At 35.8% G+C, this 26,515-nt stretch overlaps 2 protein-coding genes across 5 annotated transcripts in view; one reads left to right on the top strand and one right to left on the bottom strand.

Moving 5' to 3' along the window:
• Positions 1-26,515, top strand: part of Ubr3 (Ubr3 ubiquitin ligase) — a 67,908-nt gene that overhangs the window by 21,788 nt on the left and 19,605 nt on the right. Inside the window, exons 2-9 of the mRNA XM_064216659.1 lie at positions 10,545-10,758; positions 14,893-15,018; positions 15,558-15,693; positions 16,544-16,665; positions 17,456-17,597; positions 17,685-18,093; positions 18,794-19,017; positions 19,100-19,255. Of these exons, the coding sequence (XP_064072729.1) occupies positions 10,545-10,758; positions 14,893-15,018; positions 15,558-15,693; positions 16,544-16,665; positions 17,456-17,597; positions 17,685-18,093; positions 18,794-19,017; positions 19,100-19,255 (1,529 nt within the window). The remainder of the gene's footprint in view (positions 1-10,544; positions 10,759-14,892; positions 15,019-15,557; positions 15,694-16,543; positions 16,666-17,455; positions 17,598-17,684; positions 18,094-18,793; positions 19,018-19,099; positions 19,256-26,515) is intronic.
• LOC113397811 (uncharacterized) overlaps positions 1-26,515 on the bottom strand; it is a 168,688-nt gene that overhangs the window by 134,139 nt on the left and 8,034 nt on the right. Inside the window, exons 1-10 of one of the 4 annotated variants that reach the window (XM_026636326.2) lie at positions 25,921-26,449; positions 24,139-24,274; positions 22,639-22,776; positions 22,098-22,312; positions 21,932-22,024; positions 21,644-21,771; positions 20,943-21,182; positions 20,642-20,773; positions 20,145-20,314; positions 19,350-19,604 (exon numbers count right to left, since the gene is read on the bottom strand). In XM_026636326.2, coding sequence (XP_026492111.2) covers positions 19,426-19,604; positions 20,145-20,314; positions 20,642-20,773; positions 20,943-21,182; positions 21,644-21,771; positions 21,932-22,024; positions 22,098-22,312; positions 22,639-22,776; positions 24,139-24,274; positions 25,921-26,388 — 1,899 coding nt within the window. In that variant the 5' untranslated portion in view covers positions 26,389-26,449 and the 3' untranslated portion in view covers positions 19,350-19,425. Of the gene's footprint in view, positions 1-19,349; positions 19,605-20,144; positions 20,315-20,637; positions 20,774-20,942; positions 21,183-21,414; positions 21,543-21,643; positions 21,772-21,931; positions 22,025-22,097; positions 22,313-22,638; positions 22,777-24,138; positions 24,275-25,920; positions 26,450-26,515 lie in introns of those variants that run through there. The other 3 variants (XM_026636325.2, XM_026636324.2, XM_064216661.1) reach the window with 3 other exon arrangements.

Genomic DNA, 26,515 nt, shown 5'->3' with positions numbered 1-26,515 from the left:
AAGATATGGCGTATCATTTAATTTTGAATGTCGAAATTACAATAGACAAGTTTGATACACAAGTATGCACGAGTACAGAGCACCTGCGCCGCTGGACACGAACTATTCCGAATGACTTTTGGAATTCAATGAAACATACGTGTTTTTAATTGAAATTACATACTTTAATGAGCACGAGTCTACTCATCAAAAGCGATTCGCATGTAAAGTAACAGTTGAGAAACTAAAATGACGTTATTTTCCGGGTGAATATAGGCTGTATAATATAAGTCAAATATTTTTTGAGATATAGCTTAATATGTTGACGTAGTTGCAGAGAAAACTGTCGGTCGAGGCGCTAGGTATAACAAACGAAGACACAAAAGACCTTTATATGAACGATTTGGACGTCTCCAAAAGGCTTAGAGCGTTTGTTTGTAAATGTGCTATACGTAAATTTAAATTGTCTGTGTGTTCAGAGCCCTATGCGCGGCGCTTTTTTGCGTTTTTGTTTTGTTTTAATTGTTTGGTTGTCAAATGTCGTCATGGCGTCGTTATCATTTAAATACGACATAATTACATTAGTTGCACTGGTAGAATCAAAACCATGCTTATAGGATAAAACTGTCTTTGAATATAATAGTTTCTACAATAGGATGCATCCAATAGTTTCTTTGTACAGATCTTTTTTTTGCGTCTCAAACATAATAGACACAGTAAGTAAAGTTTTCTATTAATGTCTGGTATGATGACCCGCCCGCACGAAAATATGGAGCAAATGACCGAATCGGAACGATTTTGTTGGAAATATTTGAAAATAGTACATATTGTCGTCCGACACCGACATCGGATCGGATATTGTGAAAACGTTCTTACAGATAGTCCGTAATTTATGTACACAGTCTTTTCCATTCGAAAAAGGAGTGAAGATAAATAAACCATAGATTTACATACTCCATACAATTTCCTAATAGCTGAACTATATTGTGCGTTCCTCGCCGTTCTTGATTAATGTATCGCATTTTATAATACAACACTATTCCACTAAACTACTTATAGCCTCTATAATTTTACTGCCAAATTTCCGATAGCAGTTTCGTCGACGTTCAAAGCGGTTTTTTTTGCGCAAATCCATAATGATAGATAGATTATTCAAGCTCTTGACCTTGCTGTAATATGTATTTTATATACAAATAAAAAATAACGACATGAAACCGAAACGAAAAATAACGAAGTAACATATTAATTTTATGGGTTTTATGTAGATAAATGTGTATTGTCTTTTACACTTTTCAATTCGAACTAGTAGTTTTAGAAATATTATGAGATATTTTTTTAAAGGCGTGCATAAATACGAGTATTGTGTTGTTCGGGTGAATATGTAGCTTGGCGATCGTTTATAACTTATTAGTAACGAAAAATAACAGGATAATATACTTATTCAACCGTGCGACGACAGGACGGATGGATAGATATTATTTGCAACTTATATTCGGTGAACAAGTTAGTTCGTAAGTTTACGACTGCACTAAGTCCATGCATCCTAAGTCCTGATATACCTCTACTATGATAAGATTTTTTCGTTTTTATAAAAAGGTTTCGAAGACATTTTTTCACTTTGTCTATTTATAATTTCAAATGTTGTCGTAGAAAGACATTAATAGGTCTATTAAGACTTATTATACAACCAGTTTCCGTCGGCGGCTTCGCCCGTGTGTCACACACAACGGCGACACACGGGCGAAGCCGCCGACGGAAACTCTATCTGGAAAATCCTCTGGGATTCAATTAGGTTGTATTTTCCAAGATATAAAGTAAACTATTCCTTACTGTAAGCTAACTTTGTGACAAATTTCATTCAGATCCGTTTTGCGGTGTAAAGTACAACACATTATCTATCCAAACTTTCGTAATTATAATATTATTAAAATTACTAAGATAATTATATTTTGAAGATTTCATTGATTTCCATATATTTCTATGTATTTAATAGCTATTTCATTTGAGAAATACAGCAACTACTGATTTCCCTCGCGGTTCTTCTCGGTTGAATCTACATTCCAAAGTCAGTAGACATTTAAGTTTGAGTTAAATGTCAAGTCAAGTGCATTTTGAATAAAGAATATTTTTATTTTGATTGTTAGTTTCAATACTTTATTGTGACCAATCGACGTCTGCTGCGTTGTTAACAAAAAGTCCAAAAGCAATAAAAAATGTAAATATTTCGGTTCTCTTTTATAGTCTTACTAAAAATATTGATTTTAAACTCCTGATCACTCAACGTAATTGCTGTAACGCACTTGTCACAATCATACTGGAGCCAACTGAATTTGCTAGATAGCAATCCTTAACTCAGTTCTTCACCGTCAAATCTGGTTTTTCTTTTATAACACTCGCGTATTATCATGACCAGTAGGGTAGTATCTTAGAGTTTACTTTATAAATAAGTTAAGTAAATATAACTTATTTATATTTAAATACGGACATCCGGTTCTTTCAAGTTATCATGGACAGGTTTGGTATCATTACATCGTTTAAACGAGTATACTCTTATATTGTATAATCTTGTTTTAGTTGAACTCTCTTTAAGCACCTTCATGGAGTATCTAAAGTGGTTTTTGCGTTGAGTTCATCTCTAATTTTTTTTTTCTCAATTGGTATGCTTTTCTTTTAAATAACAAATGTAGGTGTATGCTGTTCTTCGAATTTTTTTAAAAATAAAATGCTAATATGTTATTGTGGAAAAAAACACGGTTTTAAAAACGACAACGACATAAAAGTAAATTAACGGTTTACATATGAGGTATTTCTTTTCATGTGCTTAATTAATATTTTCAACTCGATCTCGCTTCAGGTGTTAATATAAAAACATCGTAAGATATATCGTTTACATATAAAAGCACCGGACTCAGCATAGTAGCGATGTAGAATTAACAGTGAATCTTACTCTTAGTCTATACTAATATTATAAATGCGAAAGTAACTCTGACATTTCGTCGTACTCTCACGGTCAAACTGTTGGACCAAATTTGACGTTTAAACCCTAAGAAAGGACATAGTCTCTTTTTATGCCACAGTACTGATGATCAACCCTTAAAACGACAACTAGTTTAATCTTAATAAACGGTGCTCTAATTTCTAATTGAATAAATGAAGTCTGTAGCTCAATGACGATCCTCACCTGCCTCTCTGTGGTAATGAGTTCCAAATGTAAAATTAAAATTCAAGTACGATATGTATAACTAGTATATACTTTTAAATTAATTAATTAAAAAACAGACTGAATTATAATCTGGTTCCTATAACATAAAATATGATCATAGATAAGGCGCCAGTTTATTGATGAATAAATTTATTATATTTCAATAGATGTATTTAATTTTATTTTTTTCCGAATTAACGTATTTTGTTTATGTATGTAAAAAAATTTCCATGAATTTGTCAATGACATTTTTATGGAAAAAAAATAAAAATAAATTCTTAATTAAAATCTTGATGGCGATATTATTAAGGTAATGGACCATATGTTGAATAAGCGTCTACTATCGACTCACAACCAAAACCATTTCCAAGAGGTTAGCAGCAGGCAGCCATTTTTATCATATAGTACATAAATAGACTGAGTTTCAAGGCTTGTACCTAATAAACGGAAAACTAGCAAAAATTACTATGATGATAAATATATTGTAAACTCAGTTTAGTTATTGATATGAGTCTGCTGCGACAATATTAAACATGCCCTATTATTTTGAGGCGTTATATTTTTTGGCATTTTTGTAATTGAATAAGAATTTTATAGGATTTTTGTTTGTAACTAACAAAACCAGGTTATATATATAATATAATATATAATTTGTCTGCCTTCTGAGTCTCAGCTGAATTGTGGTATGTTTAGAAATAGCTATACTATTCTATAAGTATTTTAATAATATTTTTTCAATTCCTGTAAATCAACGCGTTGATAGTCTTTGCGGTTATAGAAACAGTTTTATATAGTAATTGGTTGAGTATAAATCGTATTAATATTTGATTAAATAAAGTACAGATAAAAAAACTGTAACGTATGTTAAAGATATCTATGTAAATCGTGATATCAACGGTCTCCTAATTTTACTTTTTTTTTACCTTACTTATTAGTGTTTGATGTAATGTGTTTTTTTATGATTAGTAAAAAATCGTCGGACAATATTTTAACGCGTAACGTAAAACATGTTAATATGTTAACTAATTTGCGATTAACGAGTATGTTTTCCGGTACTCATTTGGTTCTATCCATAACATAATTAAGAATTATTTAAGAATCTTTCAGTATATGAGTATTAATATCTCTTTACACTGATAACATCGGATAATATGTTTAGTTTAGATATTAAAATAACTTGTGAGAGAATCACAAAGTGATCTTCAAATTTTTTTTGAACCATTGCCAATAAAATTGTACTAATCATAGATATGCTATTATTAAGAAACCCGCAGTCACTTGAATTTTATCGCCATAGTTGTATTTAAACTAAAAAACAGACTCTAAAACACGATTACCTATATAGTTGCCTCGTTGGTCTTATGACTCGACATAAGGCCACATATCCCGAGGTTCTGGATTCAAGCCCCATCGAATTATGAGAATGACGGAATATAAAGAACAACTGTGTTTGCGCGCACAATTTGTGCTTTATAATGTATTATATGTCCTGGCTAGTTGGCTGGTCTCAAATGGGATTGACCTTGACCTTGACCGAAATCGGACAAACGACATCATCACCTGTATAAATCTGTATATGATACATACGTAAATGGCATTTTACTGACTGACAGCCATGAACACATTTAACTACATATATGCCACAGTCTTGAACTTGGCACATACCATTTTGTATTTAAAAAAGGACTTATTCGAACTTGTAATTGAAGATCTACTAATATGTTTTTTTAACCTTCCGTGGGATTTTCTAGAGAACCCATATGATAAAGGAAAGATACAATGTTAGGAGACATTTGTCAAAGTTTGTCAAAAACGAGATCATTATATAATCTATAAGAATGTATATTATTTTAATAAGGTATACAGTTCAATGACCTCCACGTTTTAAGACCCCTGAGATCCTTATCTAGAATTCATGTGTGTGTGTTGTTTCCACATAATATCTTCAATACAGATTATTATAATTTACACATCAAAATATCACCGAGGAGCATACGCGGCAAAGTTACATCGTTGATTGAACTGCTTGTACAGTTATATATATTTAATATAAAACTGTAACTGAAAGTCATAAGTGCATGAATTCTTTGTGTGGCTGTAAATTCTTGGAATCGAACTCCGGGTCGTGCGAATAAAATGTTATTGTGTTTTCTGTTAATAAATTGTCTATATTATTATTTTATTTAATTGCCTCGAATGTAATCCGACGCTTGGAAGTTGGTACCCATGTCCACACATATTCTACCGGCAAACTACCACGTTGAGTATGGCAGTGTTCCAGTTGCCAGTGTAACTACAGGCAGAAGATCATAACACCTTAGTTACTAAGATTGGTAGGGCATTTTCGATGTAAATAATGGTGCCAATGTCTTTGGACTTTGTTGACCACTGATCATATCAGTGGTATGAGTATTTGTCTCCGTAAGTCGGAGGTACCTCTAGTATAAAAAAGGTACCAATTCTTAAACACTGGTCAATTGGAGCATGAAATGGGAATTTCACAAACAATAGTCTTTTGGGAGCTTGAAATGAGAATTTTATACGGTGCGTTTTAACTTTGCCAATTAATAAACTAAAATGCTAGGAAAAAAAATAATTAATTAATATGGCATATTATTCTATTAAATTACATAGGTGAAGAAAAAGTGTGGAGTTAGTATTCCTTGATTTTCATACATGATATATAAAATTAATTGTATTTAATTACCGTACTAAGGAACTTTTTATATTTCTTAGATTATATTTAAAGATTTATTTTATATTCTTTAGTTACACATATAAATAAAACTGTTTATCCTTTATGATTTGCTCAATGTGATGAAACTGCTGGAGAATTCAGCGTAAGTCAACAAAGAATTTGGCCCAAAAATATATATTTTAATTTTTTTTGTTTTATGAAATAGTTAGACGGACGGTCACATGGGAAACCTGATGGTAACTGGTCACCACCGCATAAAATCATTGGTGCCTTAAGAAATTCCTTATATCTCCAATGCGCCACCGACCTTGGGAACTAAGTTACTATGTCCGATGCGCCCGTAGTTAAACTCGCTTACTCACCCTTCAAACCGAAACACAAAAATACAAAGTATTGCTGCTTGGCGGTAGAAAATATGACAAAGGCCTACTACGAAGTATCTTTGTCGTATTTTTTTTTATATTTTTGTCGTTCAATATACAGCCTATTCCAATTGAAGTAAGAAAAAAAATTAACAAACCTTATATTTCATGCGATTTTCTATTAACTCAGCTATACTGTGCACCACTAAGAGTTTATGATTAATATATCTTTATTTATAATGCATTACTATTATACTTAACTTCTTATCCCCACTTTTATTTTACTTTCAAAACGGTTTCGTCGCCGTTCAAAACGCCATTTTTTTTTCAAATCAATAGTGAATATCATAGAATAATCAAGCTCTCGACCAATGATATCGCGTCAATTTGCTGTCAAATGGTTTTTCTCATCTTGTGGTTGGAATAGAGTATAAGCCTTTTATTAAGATGGTTCGAGTAGCTAGTAAATATAATGGCCAAACAATTAGTAGGTAATTACAATTATAATAGGTAGATGTTTAATACGGCATTTTGTACTTGGGGCCGATATGAGTCATGGCAAATATTTGGTCGCTCATATCACTAACGATAAGAATGTTATTTGACTACCTTTGTTAAATTTGCATATTACGCATTTTACAACGTTTATTTTATAATTATGGTGTATTTCAATGGTTTTTTTTTTTATAATCTTAACGCGATTAGAGACGAATTGTTTAATCACATTAAACGCTATTCATTTGGTATTTATTTAGTAGTTTAAGATCTTTGTGATCTAGTAGACAGTTTAGATTGTTCCAGATCATGAGTTCCTTTTGTTGAATACAAAAAGTTAGTGAGTTGTCTGTGGTGAACTTGAAGTCGCAGATTTTAAATCTCATTTTTATTCTTTTCTGTGAGGTCGAGAGAAAACGTAGACAGTATTTTAGTAGTATATGTGAGCTACAAAATGAATTTATTGCATACGGCAACTTGCGTAGTTGGATAGTAGATTGCGCTCTGTCAGAATTGTCTTAGTGAGATAGGTATAAAGTAACCAATCGTTATTATAATTGTAAGTTATTTACTAATTTCAAACAAGTAATATGTGTTTTGCTTTTACGCACAAATGTATTTTTTGACAATTTATTATATTTTTAATTTTTATCGTTCCACTAGCTGTGCCCGCGACTTCGTGCGCGTTGTTTGAATTAAGTTATTTGGATATTGTAGCGTGATTTTATTTTTATTCCATATATAATTCTAAAATAAAAGTAAGTTAAGCCTAAGTTACTCCTTATTACACCCTCTGTCTGCCAGTGAAAGTCCCGTCGAAATCGGTTCAGTCGTTCCAGAGATTAGCCGGAACAAACAGACAGACAGACAGACAAAAATTGTAAAAAATGTTATTTTGGTATATGTACCGTGTATACATACATATGAATTTAGTAAAAAGCGGTTATTTTAATATTACAAACAGACACTCCAATTTTATTATATGTATAGATAGATTAGGCGAAGCAACACGCGAAACTTTATTCTAATAATTAAATGCTAGGGTATGTTTAATTATAAAAATAGAGGATACTATGCAGCTTTACTAAAATGTTTAATAACGTTATCTTTGTATAATCTAACCAAATTGACAGAATTTAATTCGTAAACTCAGTGGAGCTTGCCCGGATTAGAACGATCTTGGTCTTTAAAGCCGACGAGTTCAATCCAATGTGCTATTTGTGTACAACGTAATATACGATACTAATTTATTTTAATATTGAATAAACAACAATTACAGACAAGCGCAGCCAACTAAATCCAATTTTATTACTAATTCATATTATCTTAAGGTAAAAAAAAGTTAAGATTAAAACGACTCATGTGAGAAATTACTCGACTATGGTGTATTTATAAAAGTGTTTTATAGGTGGTAGGCTTTGTGTAGCCTGTATCCCGCTTAGTATGTAACGTCCACGTAATTATTATTGTACCGCTAAAAATTCGTAAAAAATTACGTAACGTTTAGATCGAATTCTTGGCAGGGCATTGGTAGTTTAGAGAATAAATACTATTTTTTACAGTGCCAATGTCTGATTTGCGATAGTATTTTATGCAAAATATTTTTTAATTAAAAGTAAAAAGACACTTATCTAGCTGTATTCGCGAGTCTTAAGGCGTTTTAGTTTGAGTCGCTCTCAAATTTGAGTGATGCTTAAAATTGACGTTTAAGTATGCAAGGTCGGGTTTCTCAAATAGTTTATATGAACTTAAATATTTACATGAAGTATCAGTATTCGGCCATTAGATGATAAGTCTAGGAGATATTATCAGTCAAGCCTGTTTTGGGGTTGGTCGTTAGGTGTTAGGTATAAAAAAAGTATTTCTATGTTCTTCCTTGGAGTTCAAGCGACATACCAAATTTCGTCAAATTCCGTTCAGTGGCTTAGCGTGATAGAGTAACAGACAGACAGACAGTTACTTTCGCTTTTAAAATATTGATATACATAAATATGTATAATAATATTAATATTTTAAATAATGTATAGATTACTTGCGACCCGCCCCGGCTTCGTACGGGTGCAATGCTGCCACTAAATATACTGCAGTATGTCTAACAACATACACAGTTTTGAGTCGTTAGACAATACAAGCCGCTATGTCCCTGCGTTTTAAATCTGTAATATCTTCGTAAATATTCATTTAAATTACATGCTGTAAAGGGCTATATCGATCTATATTAAATTCACAATATATTAAAGGTACTTAATTGGATAAGGATTAATGCTGTACTGCTTAAAATCGCTTCGAAAATGAGCAAAAATGTGTTTATTTACGACATCACTTTGGAAACCTCTAAAATTATCAGTTTTTCAGTTGTTCTCTACTATGTTGTGCATGTATTATACATATAAACCTTCCTCTTGAATCAATCTATCTATTAAAAAAAACCGAATCTAAATCCGTTGTGTAATTTTAAAGATCTAAACATACACAGGGACAGGCAGCGGTAAGCGACTTCGTTTGATACTATGTAATGATTGTTAACATTTATACATATATTTATTCTATTCTATATTATAGTAAATTTATTTATTAAATATTTATTATTTCAAAAAAAAGTTAAAGTTTATATTCTTTCTTTGTATACTATATATTTGTTTATATCTTTGTATACTAACTCAAATCTTGCAATTAATTTTAAGACCAGTTCAATCTAACCTATTGAGTTCATATTTGTGCATATTTTTGGTCCCGATGACAATTAACCAAATGAAACAATATTTGAAGAGGAACTCACAAGCATTTGAATCGACGTTACTAGATTAACACCTAAGGTTGGCTGGTATAAAAAGATTTTAGCATTCAAATCAAATCAAATCAAAAATCTTTATTCAATATAGAAGTGTTTACACTTGCTTATTGATTGTCAAAAATCTACCACCGGTTCGGAATTTAGCACCTCGGACCTGAGAAGAACCGGCGAAAGAAACTCAGCGGGATATTTTTTTTTTTTTCCATTTTGCATGTACAATAATAATTATATTTTAGTTATTTGAAACAGCCTGGAGGCGATCATTTCATTCCCAAGGTGTGCAGTCAACTAAAAAGTCATTAGTGTTGTAATATCCTTTAGCACACAAACGCTCTTTAACGATTCTTTTGAATTTTATAATTGAATAATTTTGAACGTTTTCTGGGATCCTGTTGTAGAAACGTATACATTGCCCCAAAAAAGAGTTACTAACCCTGTGTAATCGGGTACTTGGAGTAACAAGTTTATTCTTGTTCCTAGTGTTAATAGAATGTACGTCACAATTTCTGGGAAAATCGTTTATGTTTTTGCGTACATACATAACATTATCAAAAACAAATTGAGAAGCGACAGTCAATTTCATTAAATTTCTTTAAATTTATCTCTTAACGAATCTTTTGGGCCCAGGTTATAAATTGCACGAATAGCCCTCTTCTGCAGTACAAAAATAGTATTAATGTCAGCTGCATTACCCCAGAGTAGGATGCCATACGACATTATACTGTGGAAATAACTGAAGTACACAAGGCGAGCCGTATCCACATCAGTCAAAAGTCTAATTTTTTTTACCGCATAGGCTGCAGAGCTGAGTCTATTCGCCAACTTATTTATATGGGGGCCCCATTGGAGCTTAGAGTCTATTGTCATACCAAGGAACTCTGTTGATTCTAAAACATCTAATGGCATTAAGCCCGCCCTCTTGTACAAAATATACATTGTGTAAACCTATCACCGGTGCGGAATGTAACGTGTTATTTCATTTTATATTTATAAATGTATTTATTGTTTTTGCAGTGCGGAGTTACGACAAACACGACAAATGCGGTCTCGTTTGGATACCGCGTGTCGTCGCGTACAGATGTCGAACCTGCGGTATATCGCCGTGCATGTCGATCTGTCGCGAGTGCTTCCACCGAGGGGACCACTCCACGCACGACTTCAACATGTTCCTGTCGCAGGCGGGCGGCGCTTGTGACTGTGGGGACAACTCGGTCATGAAGGAAGACGGGTGAGTCTTAATATCATCTATACGCTTTACTACATATAATAAAATCGGAGTGTCTGTTTGTAATATTATAATAACCGCTTTTTGCTAAATGCATATGTATGTATGTATACACGGTACATATACCAAAAAAACATTTTTTCAATTTTTGTCCGTCTGTTTGTTCCGGCTAATATCTGGAACGGCTAGACCGATTTTAAAGGGACTTTCACTGGCAGATAGCTGATGTAATAAGGAGTGACTTGGGCTACAATAACTTTTTTGTTAAATTCAAACGCGCATGAAGTCGCGTGAACAGGTAGTGTTATATAAAAAAAGCAGAAATTGACCATCGGTAGAAAGTAGAAACATAACCTTAACTGGAGATTGTGGGTTGAAAGACCAGGCAAACACCTCTGAATTCTTATGTGCTTGGCTTGTGTTTATGATTCATATCGAACTTGAATGAAAACATTGTGAGTATACATGAATGTTTCGGATGAAAATTTGGTACTTTTATTTACCGCATTAGAGCTGCGTTTTAGTTTTAGCCCAGCAATGTGATTGCAGACTTTTACTTTAAAAATATCACCATCAATATTCTTCATTCAAGTAAGATCTTACATGCAGTTATGCAGTTATGAATAGACATTATATGAAATTTAAATGAACAAATACAATTGAATTCTTAAATTATTTTTTATGCCTGAAAATCAACGAATGTCATCTTAATATAATCCGGCATCGAGTAATACACCCTATTTAAATTTATTAATTTGTAAGTCTGAAATATAAAGCGTGGAGAGGTTTTGTTGTTGAGTTCGAAACCAGAGAAATTATATGTATTATAATTTCATTTATTTACAACTTTTATATCATGCGTGCCTTTATACAAACTTATTTAGTTACAAATGGAATCTTAATACATACTTTTGGAATAAATTCTTTTGTACGGTATCTATTTCGATTTTGAAATTTCTCTTTAGAAAAAAAAAAAACGCCAGGATTTAGGCTCGGGTTCCATCACAGGACACTTATTATTGTGAAACACAGCATTGTAAATCTGTTTATTTGAAAAGAGCAAGTATGCAAGTTTCTTGTCGTTTCTTCTCGCTGGAGACTGCTTTCCGAAACGGTGGTAGTGTTTAAATATTGACGATTCAAAAACGTTTCATTGAAGTTTGAAGTACTTCAATAAAATTGGTTTGATTTGATTGCAATAACGACCTAAACTAGAAATATTTTATAAACTATGCCGTGAATCGTGACCAGCGACCAGGGCGCGCATGACGTCACTTCTGACGTAATCAGGCCGCAGTGGTCTGCCTACGCGTCAATAAATATAGATTCCTTACTTTATCTTCATTTGATACTCGAGGCATACAATTACTTTAATGTTAATCTTATCTCGTAGATTATTGAGCTAAGATTGATGAAATAGAAGACATGGATTAAGCGACCAAGTATCTAATGATGGGGTTTGCCCTGGGTTTAACACGAAATATTCAATTAAGATTCACGTGTTATAACCATATTGGCCATATTGGCATTAAATCTGTAATTTATTTTAAATTCAATAAAATCATTAGAATTACTTATAAAGTTTTACAAAAATTTTAAATTGATTGATATGTAAACTAAGTATGGAATAATAGCTCGGAACCAGTTCTTTCGCGTGTATTACAGAAAGCAGGTGGCAGTCACGTCGATGGCGAAAAAAATTGAACTATATAAATTTATAAATGTCAATAGCGTCTGTGTAGGTAATAAAAAATATAATTTAACAATTAATGTTGTAAATTAAGTTAATTTATATGATGATGTATTGTCGGATCCATCGTTTCACCTAAGATTCGCCTACCTGAGCTCAGGGCCGAGTAAAGGGGCAATGATTGTTCATGATAGTGTTCGAAATTTGTTTTTAAACGGACATGTTTCCAATATACCTGCTACAAAATTTAAAAAAGTAATGACAATATGATGACGACCTCCGTGGTCGAGTAGTGTGTACACCGGTTTTTATGTGTACGTCACTCCGAGGTCCCGGGTTCGATTCCCGGCCGAGTCGATGTAGAAAAAGTTCAGTAGTTTTCTATGTTGTCTTCGGTCTGGGTGTTTGTGGTACCGTCGTTACTTATGATTTTCCATAACATAAGTGCTTTAGCTGTTTACATTGGGATCAGAGTAATGTATGTGATGTTGTCCAATATATACGTAATATAACCCATTGCAATAAACTATAATAAAAGTTTTTGTAATTTTTTTTTTTCTTAATGGTTACCATTTAGATATACTATCGAATGGTGTAATAATAGAGGCTTTGATTATTTATATTATTAGATAGACTGTCGAAGCTGAGAACGCGTCAAGTACACGCACACTAGTAAAGTATTAAGACGTTTGTCGAGTGTCAACTGTCACTGTCGCATAAAGATAATAAAGTTGGCTCTTTTGTTTTAGTTCTCACGTAGTGCGACACCCTGTCTAGATAGGTATATAAATAAGCTAAGAATAGAGGAGTGTGTGCTTTTTTTTTTCAAAATTAAAATATTAAAAATATATATATTTCTCAAAAATCCAATCATGTTTTATTCGTCATCTAAATCGGACCCAAGACTCCTTTGAATATTTTCCAAATATAGACCTTTAAAGATAATTAAAAAACGTGAAGTTTTATTATCTTATAATTTTGTTTATAAATAATTTAAAAAATCCTTCAAATCAAAGCCGCCATGAATAAATTTTAGTTTAGTTTTATTTTATTTGATTCACTGTTTATATTGAAAGGTTTTGACGTTACTTTGATTGTGATATTAATATTGAGTGTGGGTGGTGCAGTTTGCAAGGATTTTTCTTTCTATTTTTGGTTTCAATAGTCAAATTAAAGCCGGACTTAATTCAATGGTTAGCTTAGGATGTGGTTATTATGAGTCCTCAACTGGCCTCCCATAATTTGGCTTGAGTTTATGTACTCATCCTCCCACCCTATGACGCTTACAAAACTCGTAGAGCCAACATTATGTGCACTCAAAAAGAAAACTAAGAGTTTTATATGCCCTATCCAATTACGAGTAGGAATAAATGCTTAGTATTCGATAGCCTATAATATATTAAGAAATACTATAGACTATAAAACATTCATCTTCAACACGCGGAGAAGTGATGTTTTACGCGGATCGGCTGGTATACAATAGATTTTTCGTATTGACGTCGTAAATGGAAACACCGCTCAACCACCTTAAATTCTTGCGTAACGTACGGCCATTGTTCTGTAACGTCAGCGTCAGAGAAAACCAAAACAGTCGACACAGTTACGCAAACGAACTTCACCTCTGTTTCGACCTTGACCGAGAACCCAGCCTCGGTAATGTCATGTCACATGTAACTTGAAATTAATCATGTCGGTCATGGTCAAAGTTGATTAGATGACGTCCGCTGTGCCGTAATGCTTGAAAGCCATTAAAATATATTAGGGCGTGATGTTGTGAAAAACGATGGTAGACGTTACAAAAATATGTACATACTAATTATTTTTCTTAGTAATAATATTCATTTTCAAATTATGATATATGTGCGTACAAGTTTTAACTAATGAGACATATCTATACTAATATTATAATTAAGTAAAATTGGTTTCTTTTAGGGGGTTTTTTGGGGGATCTAATGATCCAATTCTAAAAAAAAAAACATTGGTAGAAAGTAACTATACATTCTCGAACGCTAGAGAGAGTGGCTATAACTTATATTTGCCATGCCATGCATATTTCGGAAAGAATGATGTCGGAAAGAAATACCTAAAAACAGAATATATCTAGACGATATCACCGAATGCAAATTTGCGCAACTTTAAATATACATATGTGTAACACTTTATGTTTTTATTTTTAAAAGGAATACTAGCAATGCTCCAAATTAATTAAGGAATTACTAATATTCCTATTTACCCCTTTAAACTTATCACTTGTGTTAGGAGTGGGGACGACAAGCCCAAGGGGATCGATTCTGTGAGGTTTTACATAGCTAGGCGGACTGTTATAATCAATTGCGCTATTGAGTCTTACGTAAAACAAAACAAATTTTGAATGTTTGCCTGGTTATAAAGATTTAAAAAAAGGATCGCGGTTTATCCTCGGCTCAAAATCTCCACTTTATTTGCAGCTTCTGCAGTAATCACGGCAACAAATGTCCGAGACCAGGAACAGCACCCGCCGAGCTCATGTGCGTCGCGGAAGCCATGATGCCGCGTCTTATATTAAGACTTCTACAACATTTCAGAGAAAGCAGGTAAAGCTTAGAATTTTATATAATTTACTTAATTTAACCGATGTGGTAAAAATATAAGAGAATACGACATACTATAAAATACAGCATAACTTTACGTTCATTGTAAATTTTTAAAATAATGAAATTAATTTTTTACTGATTATTTGTTGTTTTCTTGCACCAGAGATGCACAGATGATTAAACGTTTAGTTCCCATTTCGACACAGTCATATTATATTGGCTCAGCTTCACGTAAGATTTCAGTCAAACCATGAGACCTGTTCTGTTTCTAGTGCGTTTAATTAAATGACTTACACAGACTAAGACTGGAAAGATTTCAGGTTCAAGACTTAGGACTGTTACCGCCGGTCGTTTGGAATGTTGATTAGAAGTTTTTTTTATTAAACAATAGTTTACAAATAGTATTTTGTGAAAATTTGACAATTATATATATATATATATATAAAAAAAGTTTATCGCGAACTTTAAGAAGCAGGAACCTTGGATTGTTTTGTTTTAACTCTTATTAATATTGTATCTGTTTATTAATTAATTTACAGTACGGGAGCCGCTAACTCCGATTACTACCGATTGGCTGTACAAGAATGTGAGGGCTACGTTCAAATGCTGATGGAGTTCAACAACATGGGTGACCTCATGCGTTCCGCCATGACGAAGGCTCTCATCAATCCACAGGTAAGACATACACCATCTATGAAATGAGATTCGCCACAGGAACAAGTGCCTCACCTACTTTTCCAGTTACGGGAATTTATCACTAGCATCTTCCTCGCTCCGGGCTTTTACTTAGAATGCAATGACGAAAAAATCTTTATTAGGTTTACCCGGAATAAGCTACTAGACTAAAGTGGCAGCTAAGCTAGGACCTCCATTGAAAACAGTTTTTTTTTTATTATAAAATAGTCATGCGGACAGGCCAATGGGCTTCTTGATGATAAGTGGTCACCGTTGCTCATAGACACTGGCTCCGTACGAAATACAAACAATTGTTTACTATTAATGCGGCTACCTTGGGAACTAAGGTGCTATGTCCCTCGTGCCTGTAATAAAACTAGTTCATTTATCATTTAAACCGAAACTAGAGTACGAAATACTAATATAGTATTGTCACCGTATTGGGCACTGCATTAATTGATAGACGAATCAAAATTCATTCATATTTAATCATCTAAAATATGATCAAGCTGCAGCTGTCAAACTAGTATTTATAAAGAATAGTTATTATACAAAAAATGCAATGTACAGTCGGGGTAAGAAAATGTTCGTCACCTTAAGGTCTATTTTCGTGTGCACAGTACGGGCGATAATCTGCTTTACCGATTGAGTATGCGTATGAGTATTGCGTCGCAATGTACACTATTTTGAACCTAGTTATCATACTATGTTAGTTTAATTTTATGTCCAGTTTTCTTTTTAATGCATTAGTTTCAAAATGTACTAAGGGTTTACGACTTGATAAAGGAATGAATTTGAAAACTGACGAAGGTTTTCTTACTCTGACAGTACATTTAATGATACGTTCCAGATGTACCGTGACCTCGTGTCACCACCATACCCTGACACAGAGTACGGCACCTACATGGCTGAATCCAACAAGATGTACGAGAAGGCTATAGATTCCTTTCCAGCGCCCGATCCACCTGACGAGTATGTATACCTAGATACCTAGTTGAATAATTGTATATTACTAAAATTCTATATATTTTAATATTCATCTAGTTACTTACAACTTACGTATAGGTGAGTGGCGTGAAACTTACAATAATTCTTATTATGCATGAGACAACTAAGACTAACGACAGCAAAAAAATACAAATTAATGAATTAAACGAAATATACTTTATTGTACACCACAAGCAGAAATAAAGAAACACACAGATAAAAAAAAGTAAAACAAAGTTAGTAAAGTACAAAAACGAAAAATAAAAAATAAATGTTGGTTACGAGTGTTGTACAATGGGGTCGACTTATGGCTAATTAGCCATCTCTTCCAGACAACCCCAAATTAGATTATATTTGTTAAAATTATCTTATTAAAAAGCTATACGTTTTTATTTCTCCATGTTAAATTATTAAAAATATATATGTTATGTATTTTTTTATGCAACAATAATATAATATAATCTCTATGATTACAAATATTTTTTATAAATTCACGGCGTACGACTTATCTTGTTTGAAATATATTTTCTTTTATTATTTTAATATATTTTTCATTTCATTTGATTGCTATCGAAAATAATAGTTGTAAAACTATAGTGAACCTTCTATTCCAAATGTGTATAATCAGAACATGTTATAAAGTTATCTTTGCTTTTCGAGTCTGACTGTAGCTCAGATGTGATGTTTGTCGCTACTGGATTCCGTGCCCGTTATTTTCAGGAATCCTCTTTTACAATAAACTTCTTACCAAACTAAATTTTCATTCGGTCCGCAGATACAGACACCTGCCAGCGCTGGCGCCCCGCCTGCAGCACAACACGCTTCTAGACGAATTCATTTTCTGGACATTCAAGTATGAGTTCCCACAAAACGTCGTCTGCTTCCTACTCAACATGCTGCCCGATCAAGACTATAAGGTACGAAAACGCCAACGGTACGACGGCGGCCATATGTCTATACGTCGATCTTGCCCCGCCTAACCAAACGTAACGACTCCCGCGCAGGAGCACCTGACGCGAACGTTCGTGATGCACTACGCGCGCATCCCGCTCGTGCTGGAGAACTCGGCCGACCCGGAGACGCTGTCCAACCGCGTGGTGCACATGTCGGTGCAGCTGTTCTCCAACGAGGCGCTGGCCCTGCGCTGCGTGCAGCAGCTGCACCTGCTGCACGTCATGGTGCTGTCGCTGCGCCTCATGATGGGCAAGATCCTGGTGCAGAACACGCTGCACGACCCCGAGAAGAACTTCCACTACGTCATCGACTGCACGAAGCGCGTCATGAAGGAGCACTGCTACTGGCCGCTGGTGTCGGACTTCAACAACGTGCTGTCGCACCGCAGCGTGGCGCTGCTGTTCCTGCAGGACGACGCGCTCGTCGACATGTGGTTCGAGTTCCTGTCCATGCTGCAAGGTACTGCGTCCTCTGATTGATCTGGGTGCGAAAGTGTTTTATGCCGAAAAGATTGTGCACTGTAAACGGATTACTTGTAATTTATATTGAGCGTCGAGAGATGTCGGTAGAAAATAAGATTTTCCAGTGGAATCTTTCGAGACTACAAGTGATTGGTTTCTATATATTACAGTAACAACTTACTTTCCGCTCCCTTGACTTCCTCTTAAATTGGCCGATAGTGTAGCAACGGCTCTAATTGATCTTGTTATCTCTTCGAAGTAACACAAACTGTTCATTACCTTATCGATATAAATATTTGTTTTTGAATTCATAATGAATGGGATTGATTGAGATTTCGATCAATGCGAATCGATATCAAATTAAGGTCAAAGTGTGTTTATCTTTTCTTCTTCTGTCTTTGGAATTGGTTATACATATTAGGACTGGACTTACTTTTAGTAGTACTTCAATGTTTATTTCAGTGCCAACGGTAACTATAGCTTAAATTTTACCCCGTATATTCTGAGAACATTGCATATATATTACAGGCCTGTTACTACCCGAATGCTAATCCGGCATTCCGGTAGTAACAGGGCCTCGAATGGCATAATTCCAAGGCAGCAACTTTTGGATTCGAAAGTTAAGTTTGACACATAAATCCTTCACACCGGGAACGAGAGTCCTCGACCTCACTAACGCGCCACCCGCCGGGCGACAGGCATGAACGTGAACATCCGCGAGACGGGCGGCCACATCGAGTTCGAGCCGTCCAGCTACTACTCGGCCTTCTCGTGCGAGCTGGAGGCGGCCGCCTACCCCATGTGGAGCGTGCTGGCGCACCTCACGGAGCCCGCGCACGCGCCGCTCGCGCGCCGCATCGTGTCGGCCGCGCTGGGCTACCTGCAGGACTGGCTGGACGCCGTGCACTTCGCGGCGCGCCGGGTGAGTGCCGCCGCCCCGCCCCCGCCGCACCGCCGCCATCGCCCCCCCGCCCCCGCGCCACTAACGGCCGCGCCGCCCGCAGACGGAGATGATGCACGCGTCGTTCCACTTCCCGCTGCACCGCTACCTGGCGGCGTTCCTGTGCGCCGGCGTGCGCGCCATGGGGCTGCGCGCCGCCGACGTGCTGCCGCCGCCCGCGCTGCTGGCGCTGCTGGCCGCGCACCCGCTGCGCGTGCAGGTCAGTACCCGGTCGCCCCGCCCGGTTTTGCTTCTAGTCGCTTCTTGCCATGTTTACTCGTTCGTGATATCGGCGTCGTAAAATAAAATAGTGGTTCGACTTAGAGATAGCTTTATTTATCAAATTAAACTACATTAGAATGAGTATACAAAATATTAACCTATGCGTAACTAAAAATTATTAAGGGGTAGATTCACATCCGGTGATTCTTCCTCTTGTATATTGTCGGGGGGCGGTTGAGCCCTCACGTGGCGGGAGTAGTCGTACGTGAACAGCTTGGGCGCGATGAAGCCTCCGTAGCCTCTCGCTCCGCGGTGTATGATACCCGCTCCGCTCAGTAACGCCGCACCTGACGATAGATAATAGTAGCTTTATAATTCTATGTTTTTATATTATGTTGGTTAATTTTTATACGTTCGAGATATATATATATATATATATAAACCACATAATATGATCATAATCTATAAATTTCTCTTTGGAGAAAGCTTCCTCCCAGAGCTAGTTGGTGGGCTCACACGTATCAAACTTTATATACTTATATAATAATTAAAACGATTTAAAGTGCTTGTTAAGCTAGTAAGCTAACGGCATCCATTATTCATTCATATCTAACCGGGCCTAGGCCTGGCTGTATTTAACAAACAAATTATGTCGTCGACACTAGGTAGTCACGAGTACGAGCTACGCGAGGGCGTATTATCGATAGACTAAAAACAGCAAATAAATATGTCAAGGTCTAGCGACGCCCGGTCGGTCTATTGCTACCGCGCAGAGGCGTCAGTATTCAGTATTCAGAGCAATCAATATATTAAAAATGATTCAATCATTCAATCATTGTGATACGGCCGCGCGAGGCCGCGCGTGTGGTACCGGATAGCGGGCGCACCTCTCATGGGCTCGAGCGGCTGCACGTCGACGAAGGGCACGGTGCTCTGCGCCGCGTCGGCGTCGAAGTCGCTGTTCACGAACTCCACGTACTGGTCGTGCCGCGAGTCCACCGGCAGCGGCGCCGCGCTGCGCGTGGGCACGTCGGGCCGCAGCAGCGCCAGGCGGGACCTGCGGCCGGCGGGTCAGTGGGCGGTCTCGTGTGCGGTCTCGTGTGCGGCTCGGGTTGCACTATTTTATTATTTGCGTTGGGTTCGGCTTCGATTCGTCTTACTTACACTGGCATCGTACCCGATACCATGTGAAGATTTATTTAAAGCGTATTATGTTCCGGCGACTTTTTAAGGGCATTTTTCAATAAAAATATTTTTGATCCGTCACCGTATCTGCGACGGATTTGGTAGTACAAGGTTATGGTCTATGGGGTGTTTTGTGTTTCGAAATCTCAAATATAGTTTCCTGGAGGACACGTTTCGCTGTAGCTCGTTTTGAACTCACCTCGGGGTTTCGGCACCCTCCGTATTGTCATTGCTGATCCACTGGCTTCGGTCGGATGACAGTCTTCCAGTTGTGTAGTTGAAGGGTGTCGAACGAATTTCGAAGTGCAAATGCGCACCGATCATTCGGAATCTAGAAGGATGTTAGTTTACTATACTATACCAAATTAACAAAAAAATAAATAGAGAGAAATTATTTAACAAGATGAAATTAAATTTAAAGTTATACCGGGTGAAAATGTAGTGTTTAGTTTCAACGAGAAGTACCGGCAGTATGTCTTGTTTCTTGTTTATACACTTACCTGACACCGGTTAAGATATGCCCCGTCGGTGAGTCTAGTTCGTCTAAATCAATAGCTCTCCTCTCGTAAGTCAATTTGTGGTAGTCTTCGCCTTCCCTAATTCCCGGCTCAGATATGTCGAACTTCTGTAGCGGCACCCAACTTCCGGGTGTAATGGTTCCTCTCTCTCCCAAGAAACCCTCACTTATCTGTAGATGGAATACTCTTCCGTGCTTCACGAGACGTAAGCCAGTGACGACCCTGTTAGTAAAAATAATAATGCATAAATATATATTTAAAGCTTGTTGTAATGAAGTATGGCCACCCGCACACCCATGCTTTTAGCACAATAAGCTTAAGATATCTACCGTGAGGTTGAAATGATTTAACAAGAGCCCAAAATAAAGAAGTCGGAAGTCTATGATTAGTTAGCTATAACGTGTAAGGTTATGTGCTCCCGTGAAATAATGTGCTGCCGTCAGTTATTACTGACTTGTTCCTCTCAATCTCAGCCAACGCTTCTCGTAAGCTGAAGGTTCGTTCAGACGACTGGATATCGTCTTCACAAAGACAAAAGCAGTATGAGCAATGTAGAAGATTCCACTTCCACCAGGAGTCGACCTTTGGAGATAAATTGTGATTAGATATACAGTATCGTTGTCTCTTTAAACAGCAAGTGTATCCCTAATAGTGTGCGGGTGTCCCAAAGTTTAGGGACTAACTTGTTGTTCTTAGAGTCAGATGTGCTATCCCAAAGACTGAAATAACGGTGGGAGTCTTGGCTGGTTTCGTCGCAGAGGCACATGCAGTAGGAGCAATGCCAAAACAACCAACGCCACCAAGAATCGACCTGAACAGAAATCTCTTTAGAAAACATCCACTTCACTTCACGATCAATTTTGACATCTTCATCGCATTCAGCGAAGTGTAAATAAGCTATCTTGTAAGGATTAAAGCAATTTGGATAATGCAAATTAGTTAACAGTTTTCGAAAACCAATTAATGTGTACCTTTGTCTTCCCTCGCGAGCACGTACCGGCTTGGCCGAATGTCCTACCGTTTTCGTATTCGATCCATTCGTACCGACGTGGGCTGTTCCTACCCTGTAATACGTTATTTTTTATTGATATTTGCGTAATTGTGTAATTTTAAAATTGATAGAGTATTGCTACTCACGGCCGGGCAGACCCACATGTCGGAGTCGATATACTGGCAGTCGATGATTCGTCCCTTGCACGATTGTCTTTCACAGTACTCTCCTTCGAAGCAACCGTGTCGCTCAGTAAGCGTGTAATACGCGCAGTTCTCAGTGCAAGTCTTTTCAGTGTTCAAGTTCACTTCGTTTTCTATGTAACCTTGAAGCAGTTTGGTAACTTCCTCGTATGTTACTCCTGAAAATTATGCAATAAATTGCTGAATGGGTCGAGTTTTATTCAATAATGTTGAAGTTGGGTGAATCTTAAAAACGATGCGTTCCTCAATTGTTTGCAGCCAAGTTCCAATGTTAAGGGTTTAAAGGAAAAAAAAAACAATCGGACGTGACTTTGCCTTGCGTTTCAACCCTCGCTATGATTTGCTTTAAAAATGCCTGTTTCATACAGTCTTTCATATTGGTTGACAATCGTTTCTCCAATGAATTTAATACCTCAAAAATAATCATTATAATAGTTTTTGTTGTTCCTGTGTATTTATGAAAGTTTAGAGAAGATACCGTTACCTAGTTTATGTTCTTTCGGATCACATTTATACAGATCCCGTTTGGCCATCGCGAGTGTAGATTTGGCGGCGGACGCAATACGCGACGTCCTTTCGGCGTATCTCACTCGCGTCAGATTCGCTTCCTGCGTAAAGTTTCCTGGAATGTTTAAATATTTATTTTAATATTTTTTTAGCAAATTAATACATAAAATTGACACACCAAAAGATTGTAATGAAAAAAATGAAATAAGACTCAATTTAAAGCAGCGAAACAGCCGCGTAATATTTATTTTAGTTTTAAAACGAAACATACTATCTGAAATTTGTATCTTATTTTCTTAAAAATAAATTACTATAAAATTCTTCAAAAATGTGACTGGTTTAATAGTGTCGTCTTCTTCTATGTAATAACAATTCGATAATGACAAAAAGAGAGATCCGTTTTAAATCAACAAGATCTAGCTAATGTTTAAGGCCGATTATAATAATTAATGTTTAGTATCTATAATATTATTATTTAAATGACTTTCAACTCATTTCATTCACCGATTGAGGTGAAATTCCTCTAGTGTGTGTGTGTGTGTTGTTTTTTTGATAAATAATGTATACACGATGAATTATTGAAGGAAGTTTCCACGTGTTTTCATTTTCACAATGTTCACAGTGCTTCGAAATTTAAATAAAAGCTCGTAATTTTTTCTTTATTTAACTTGTCTTGATTCGAAACTAAGTAGGTACATAGTAATAATCTCTGTTCAATGCTAAAATGTTATTAAAGTTATTATTGTACGTTAGTAAGTCCATGCTTATCGTGAACGCTGCGAACGTGAGTTGTGTTATAACAGACGCGCAAGATAATAGTTATATATTGATGAACACGATCTTGTTTGTAATAACAGCGAATTTTATATTACAACGATCCCGTCGACTGATGCTCTTCAGTTAACATCGCTTATTAAAATATAAATATGATTAAAGTATGGTTATAATGTTTAACAGACTTCAAAAAAAAAAAAAGTTCTCAATTTAATTCTTGTCAAGTCTCATACCGACTCAGTTTGGTCATGTTTAAATTTGAAGAAAAAATACACCTTAATGTGAAATATATATGCGTGATTTCTTTTATGAGCTCGAATTTTTTATTTATTTTAATAAGTCGTGTTTGAATCGTCGGGCCATTTAAATTTATACGGGTTCTTAGTCAAGCAACTCTCAGTTCTTATGTTACACATAATTCACTATATCGTATAGTGAAATAATCATATATTTATAGGACAGAAGGATGGAATACAATAAAAAGTAATAGATAGGATAACATACGAATTACTAAATAAGTTGTTTAAAGGTAGTTAGGCCGTTACAAAAAATGTTCCTCTGTATTGCTTTAAATAGCTTAAATGGAAATTGGAATTTTTTATTGAATCATGCTGTAATACTGACGTAGTTTAGGTATTTTACTTCTTCAATTTGAATCGAGGTTTGGACTAGGAGTGTTTAGTTTTATGTTTGATTTAAATACCTTTGCCATATATCCTGAGCAGCATCCACGAGAACTGCATCATCGCGTATCCCTTTATCTCAGTCAGGGATATAGTGTTGTACATGTCATATATCAGCTGGTGGGGGGACATCTGCATATCGCATAGTTGATCTTCCTGGAATTTATCATATTTGGACATCAATATCGGTAATGTTTGTACGGGATACGTAAAATGTATGTATTTTTGATTGATTTAAAAGAATACTGGATTTTTTGTCGGTTCTTCGTGATATATATATAAAATTTAGTAAAAATAAAATTTATAAAAAAAAGTAAACAAAAATAAGCTTAAATCTATTTAGGAACTACAAAACATCTTTAAAATTCTGGAATATATAGAATTGTTTGAATATCGTATAAAAGGGATCACAAAATATGTCTACATCTCGATATTCTCGATATAAAATTAACCTTGTAATATTACGATTCACAAGTGCTTGAGTTAATGTTTTTTTAAGATGATATTCGTGATGACAGTTACTTGTGCATTTATACATACAAAACAAAAATCGTATAATATAAAATAAAATAAACATTTACAAATATAATTATTAATCTTTGCTTTTTAAAAGTAAAATATTATACTTATCGATAAAACGAATTAGTTATCTAAGACCGGAAACTATTTTTATACCTCTGATATATATATATTTAATAATTAGTTTAATATTTTTCTAATTACTATTCTATTTGCCGGTCCCTCAACATGTTGTGACTTAATGTAAAAAAAATTTAAACGCATTAAAATGAAACGGAACTTCATGTTTATATATTTCGAGAATGATTTAATAACGTCACTCGTATGTTATATAAATATATATCGTATGTAGAAGGTGAATTATTTTGTGGTTTATGGTGTGGTTGTACATAATAATGGTTAAAAAATATATATATATATATATCCCGCTGAGTTTCTTTCGCCGGTTCTTCTCAGGTCCGAGATGCTAAATTCCGAACCGGTGGTAGATTTTTGACAATCAATAAGCAAGTGTAAACACTTCTATATTGAATAAAGATTTCTGACTTTTGACTTGACTTTTGGTTGTTTATTTATTCAATCGTGATTAACAAAATAGATAAAAAAATACAATTTGTCACGGTTCTAAAGTTTTATACGATTACGTTTGCTACCAAGAAATAATTACAAGTGAAGCAAGAACACGTATAAACATATATAATTGTATCGTTGACTAAGCGAAAGCACTTATTCGGTTTCGTAGTAATAAAATAATCTACCGCGTAACAAGATTGCACACTTATAAGGGTCCACGCCGCATTCTATTGTTTTTTTTTTTTTTATATCGAAACGATGTTACGGTCTTTGTTTATATTTATCTACGCACTAGTGTACGCGCGTGCGTATGTGTGGAAGCATAATCGACGTGACAATTCGTTAATTTAGATGAGTTATTTTATTTACAACTCGATTTATTCCAATTACAAGAATTCGCTAACAAAACTGGATAACTAGGTCGTTTGCTTTATATGACGTAACGTTCGTGCTGTTTTAAGTATATGAAGCCACTTTGGTATTTTAATTAACGTGATATTTGTATGCTACACATTTAACAACAGTTACTCAAGATCATAGAACCTAAAGAACAAAGTGATTGGGTCACTGACATCCGTCCAAACACGGTCACTCGGACGACTTCGTTCCGCCTTTGTCGACGTTACTTTCTGATATCCTTATTGAATATTGAACGGATATTTCATATTTATTCATTTTGAATTTAGTAATGTGTACTTCATTTTATATACCTTCAATATACCGCGGAACATGTCGCCGTATTCGAGTAGGTCGTGAATTTTCCTCACAGCTTGCGCGACGGAGGACTTCGGGTCCATGAGAATACCTTCCGCTAGATCCAACCATTCCTTGACGGGCGCAGGCACCGCGCCGGGCTGCGACTGACGCTTTATGAACGACAAAAAGTTTTTGTAATATCCTTCTATGACACGCATCTTCTCTGTAGCCTTCGCCCACAGCCATGTGTCGTGCGGTCCACGAGGGGGTGGTGGGACAGATTGTATTTTTTCATCGAAAGTGACAAAGGCCTTTGTCAGTTCGACGTCCCCGCTGACGCCCGCCGCACTCCACTCGGAACTCGTGACATTCTTCCAGAGTGCCTTTTCGACCTCGTAAAACGTATTGCGTAAATTGTCCACAGCGGTAGGGTCGCCAGCGCTGGCGACCGCGAGCAGCGCAAAAAGCGCTGCGTATTTCATTTCGACAGCAAAGTATAACGGTTCACGTCGCGGCCGGAGGCGCACTGACGAGCGGAGGGGACAGCCGGTTAGACGAACGCGGTCTCACTAGTGATGACGAACACTTATCGATATCGAGGACGATTTA

The sequence above is a fragment of the Vanessa tameamea genome, chromosome 13, assembly GCF_037043105.1.
Source record: "Vanessa tameamea isolate UH-Manoa-2023 chromosome 13, ilVanTame1 primary haplotype, whole genome shotgun sequence".
In the NCBI taxonomy this organism is placed as follows: domain Eukaryota; kingdom Metazoa; phylum Arthropoda; class Insecta; order Lepidoptera; family Nymphalidae; genus Vanessa; species Vanessa tameamea.
The sequence above is the reverse complement of the archived record's forward strand: the minus strand, read 5'-3'. Positions and strand labels throughout refer to the sequence as shown.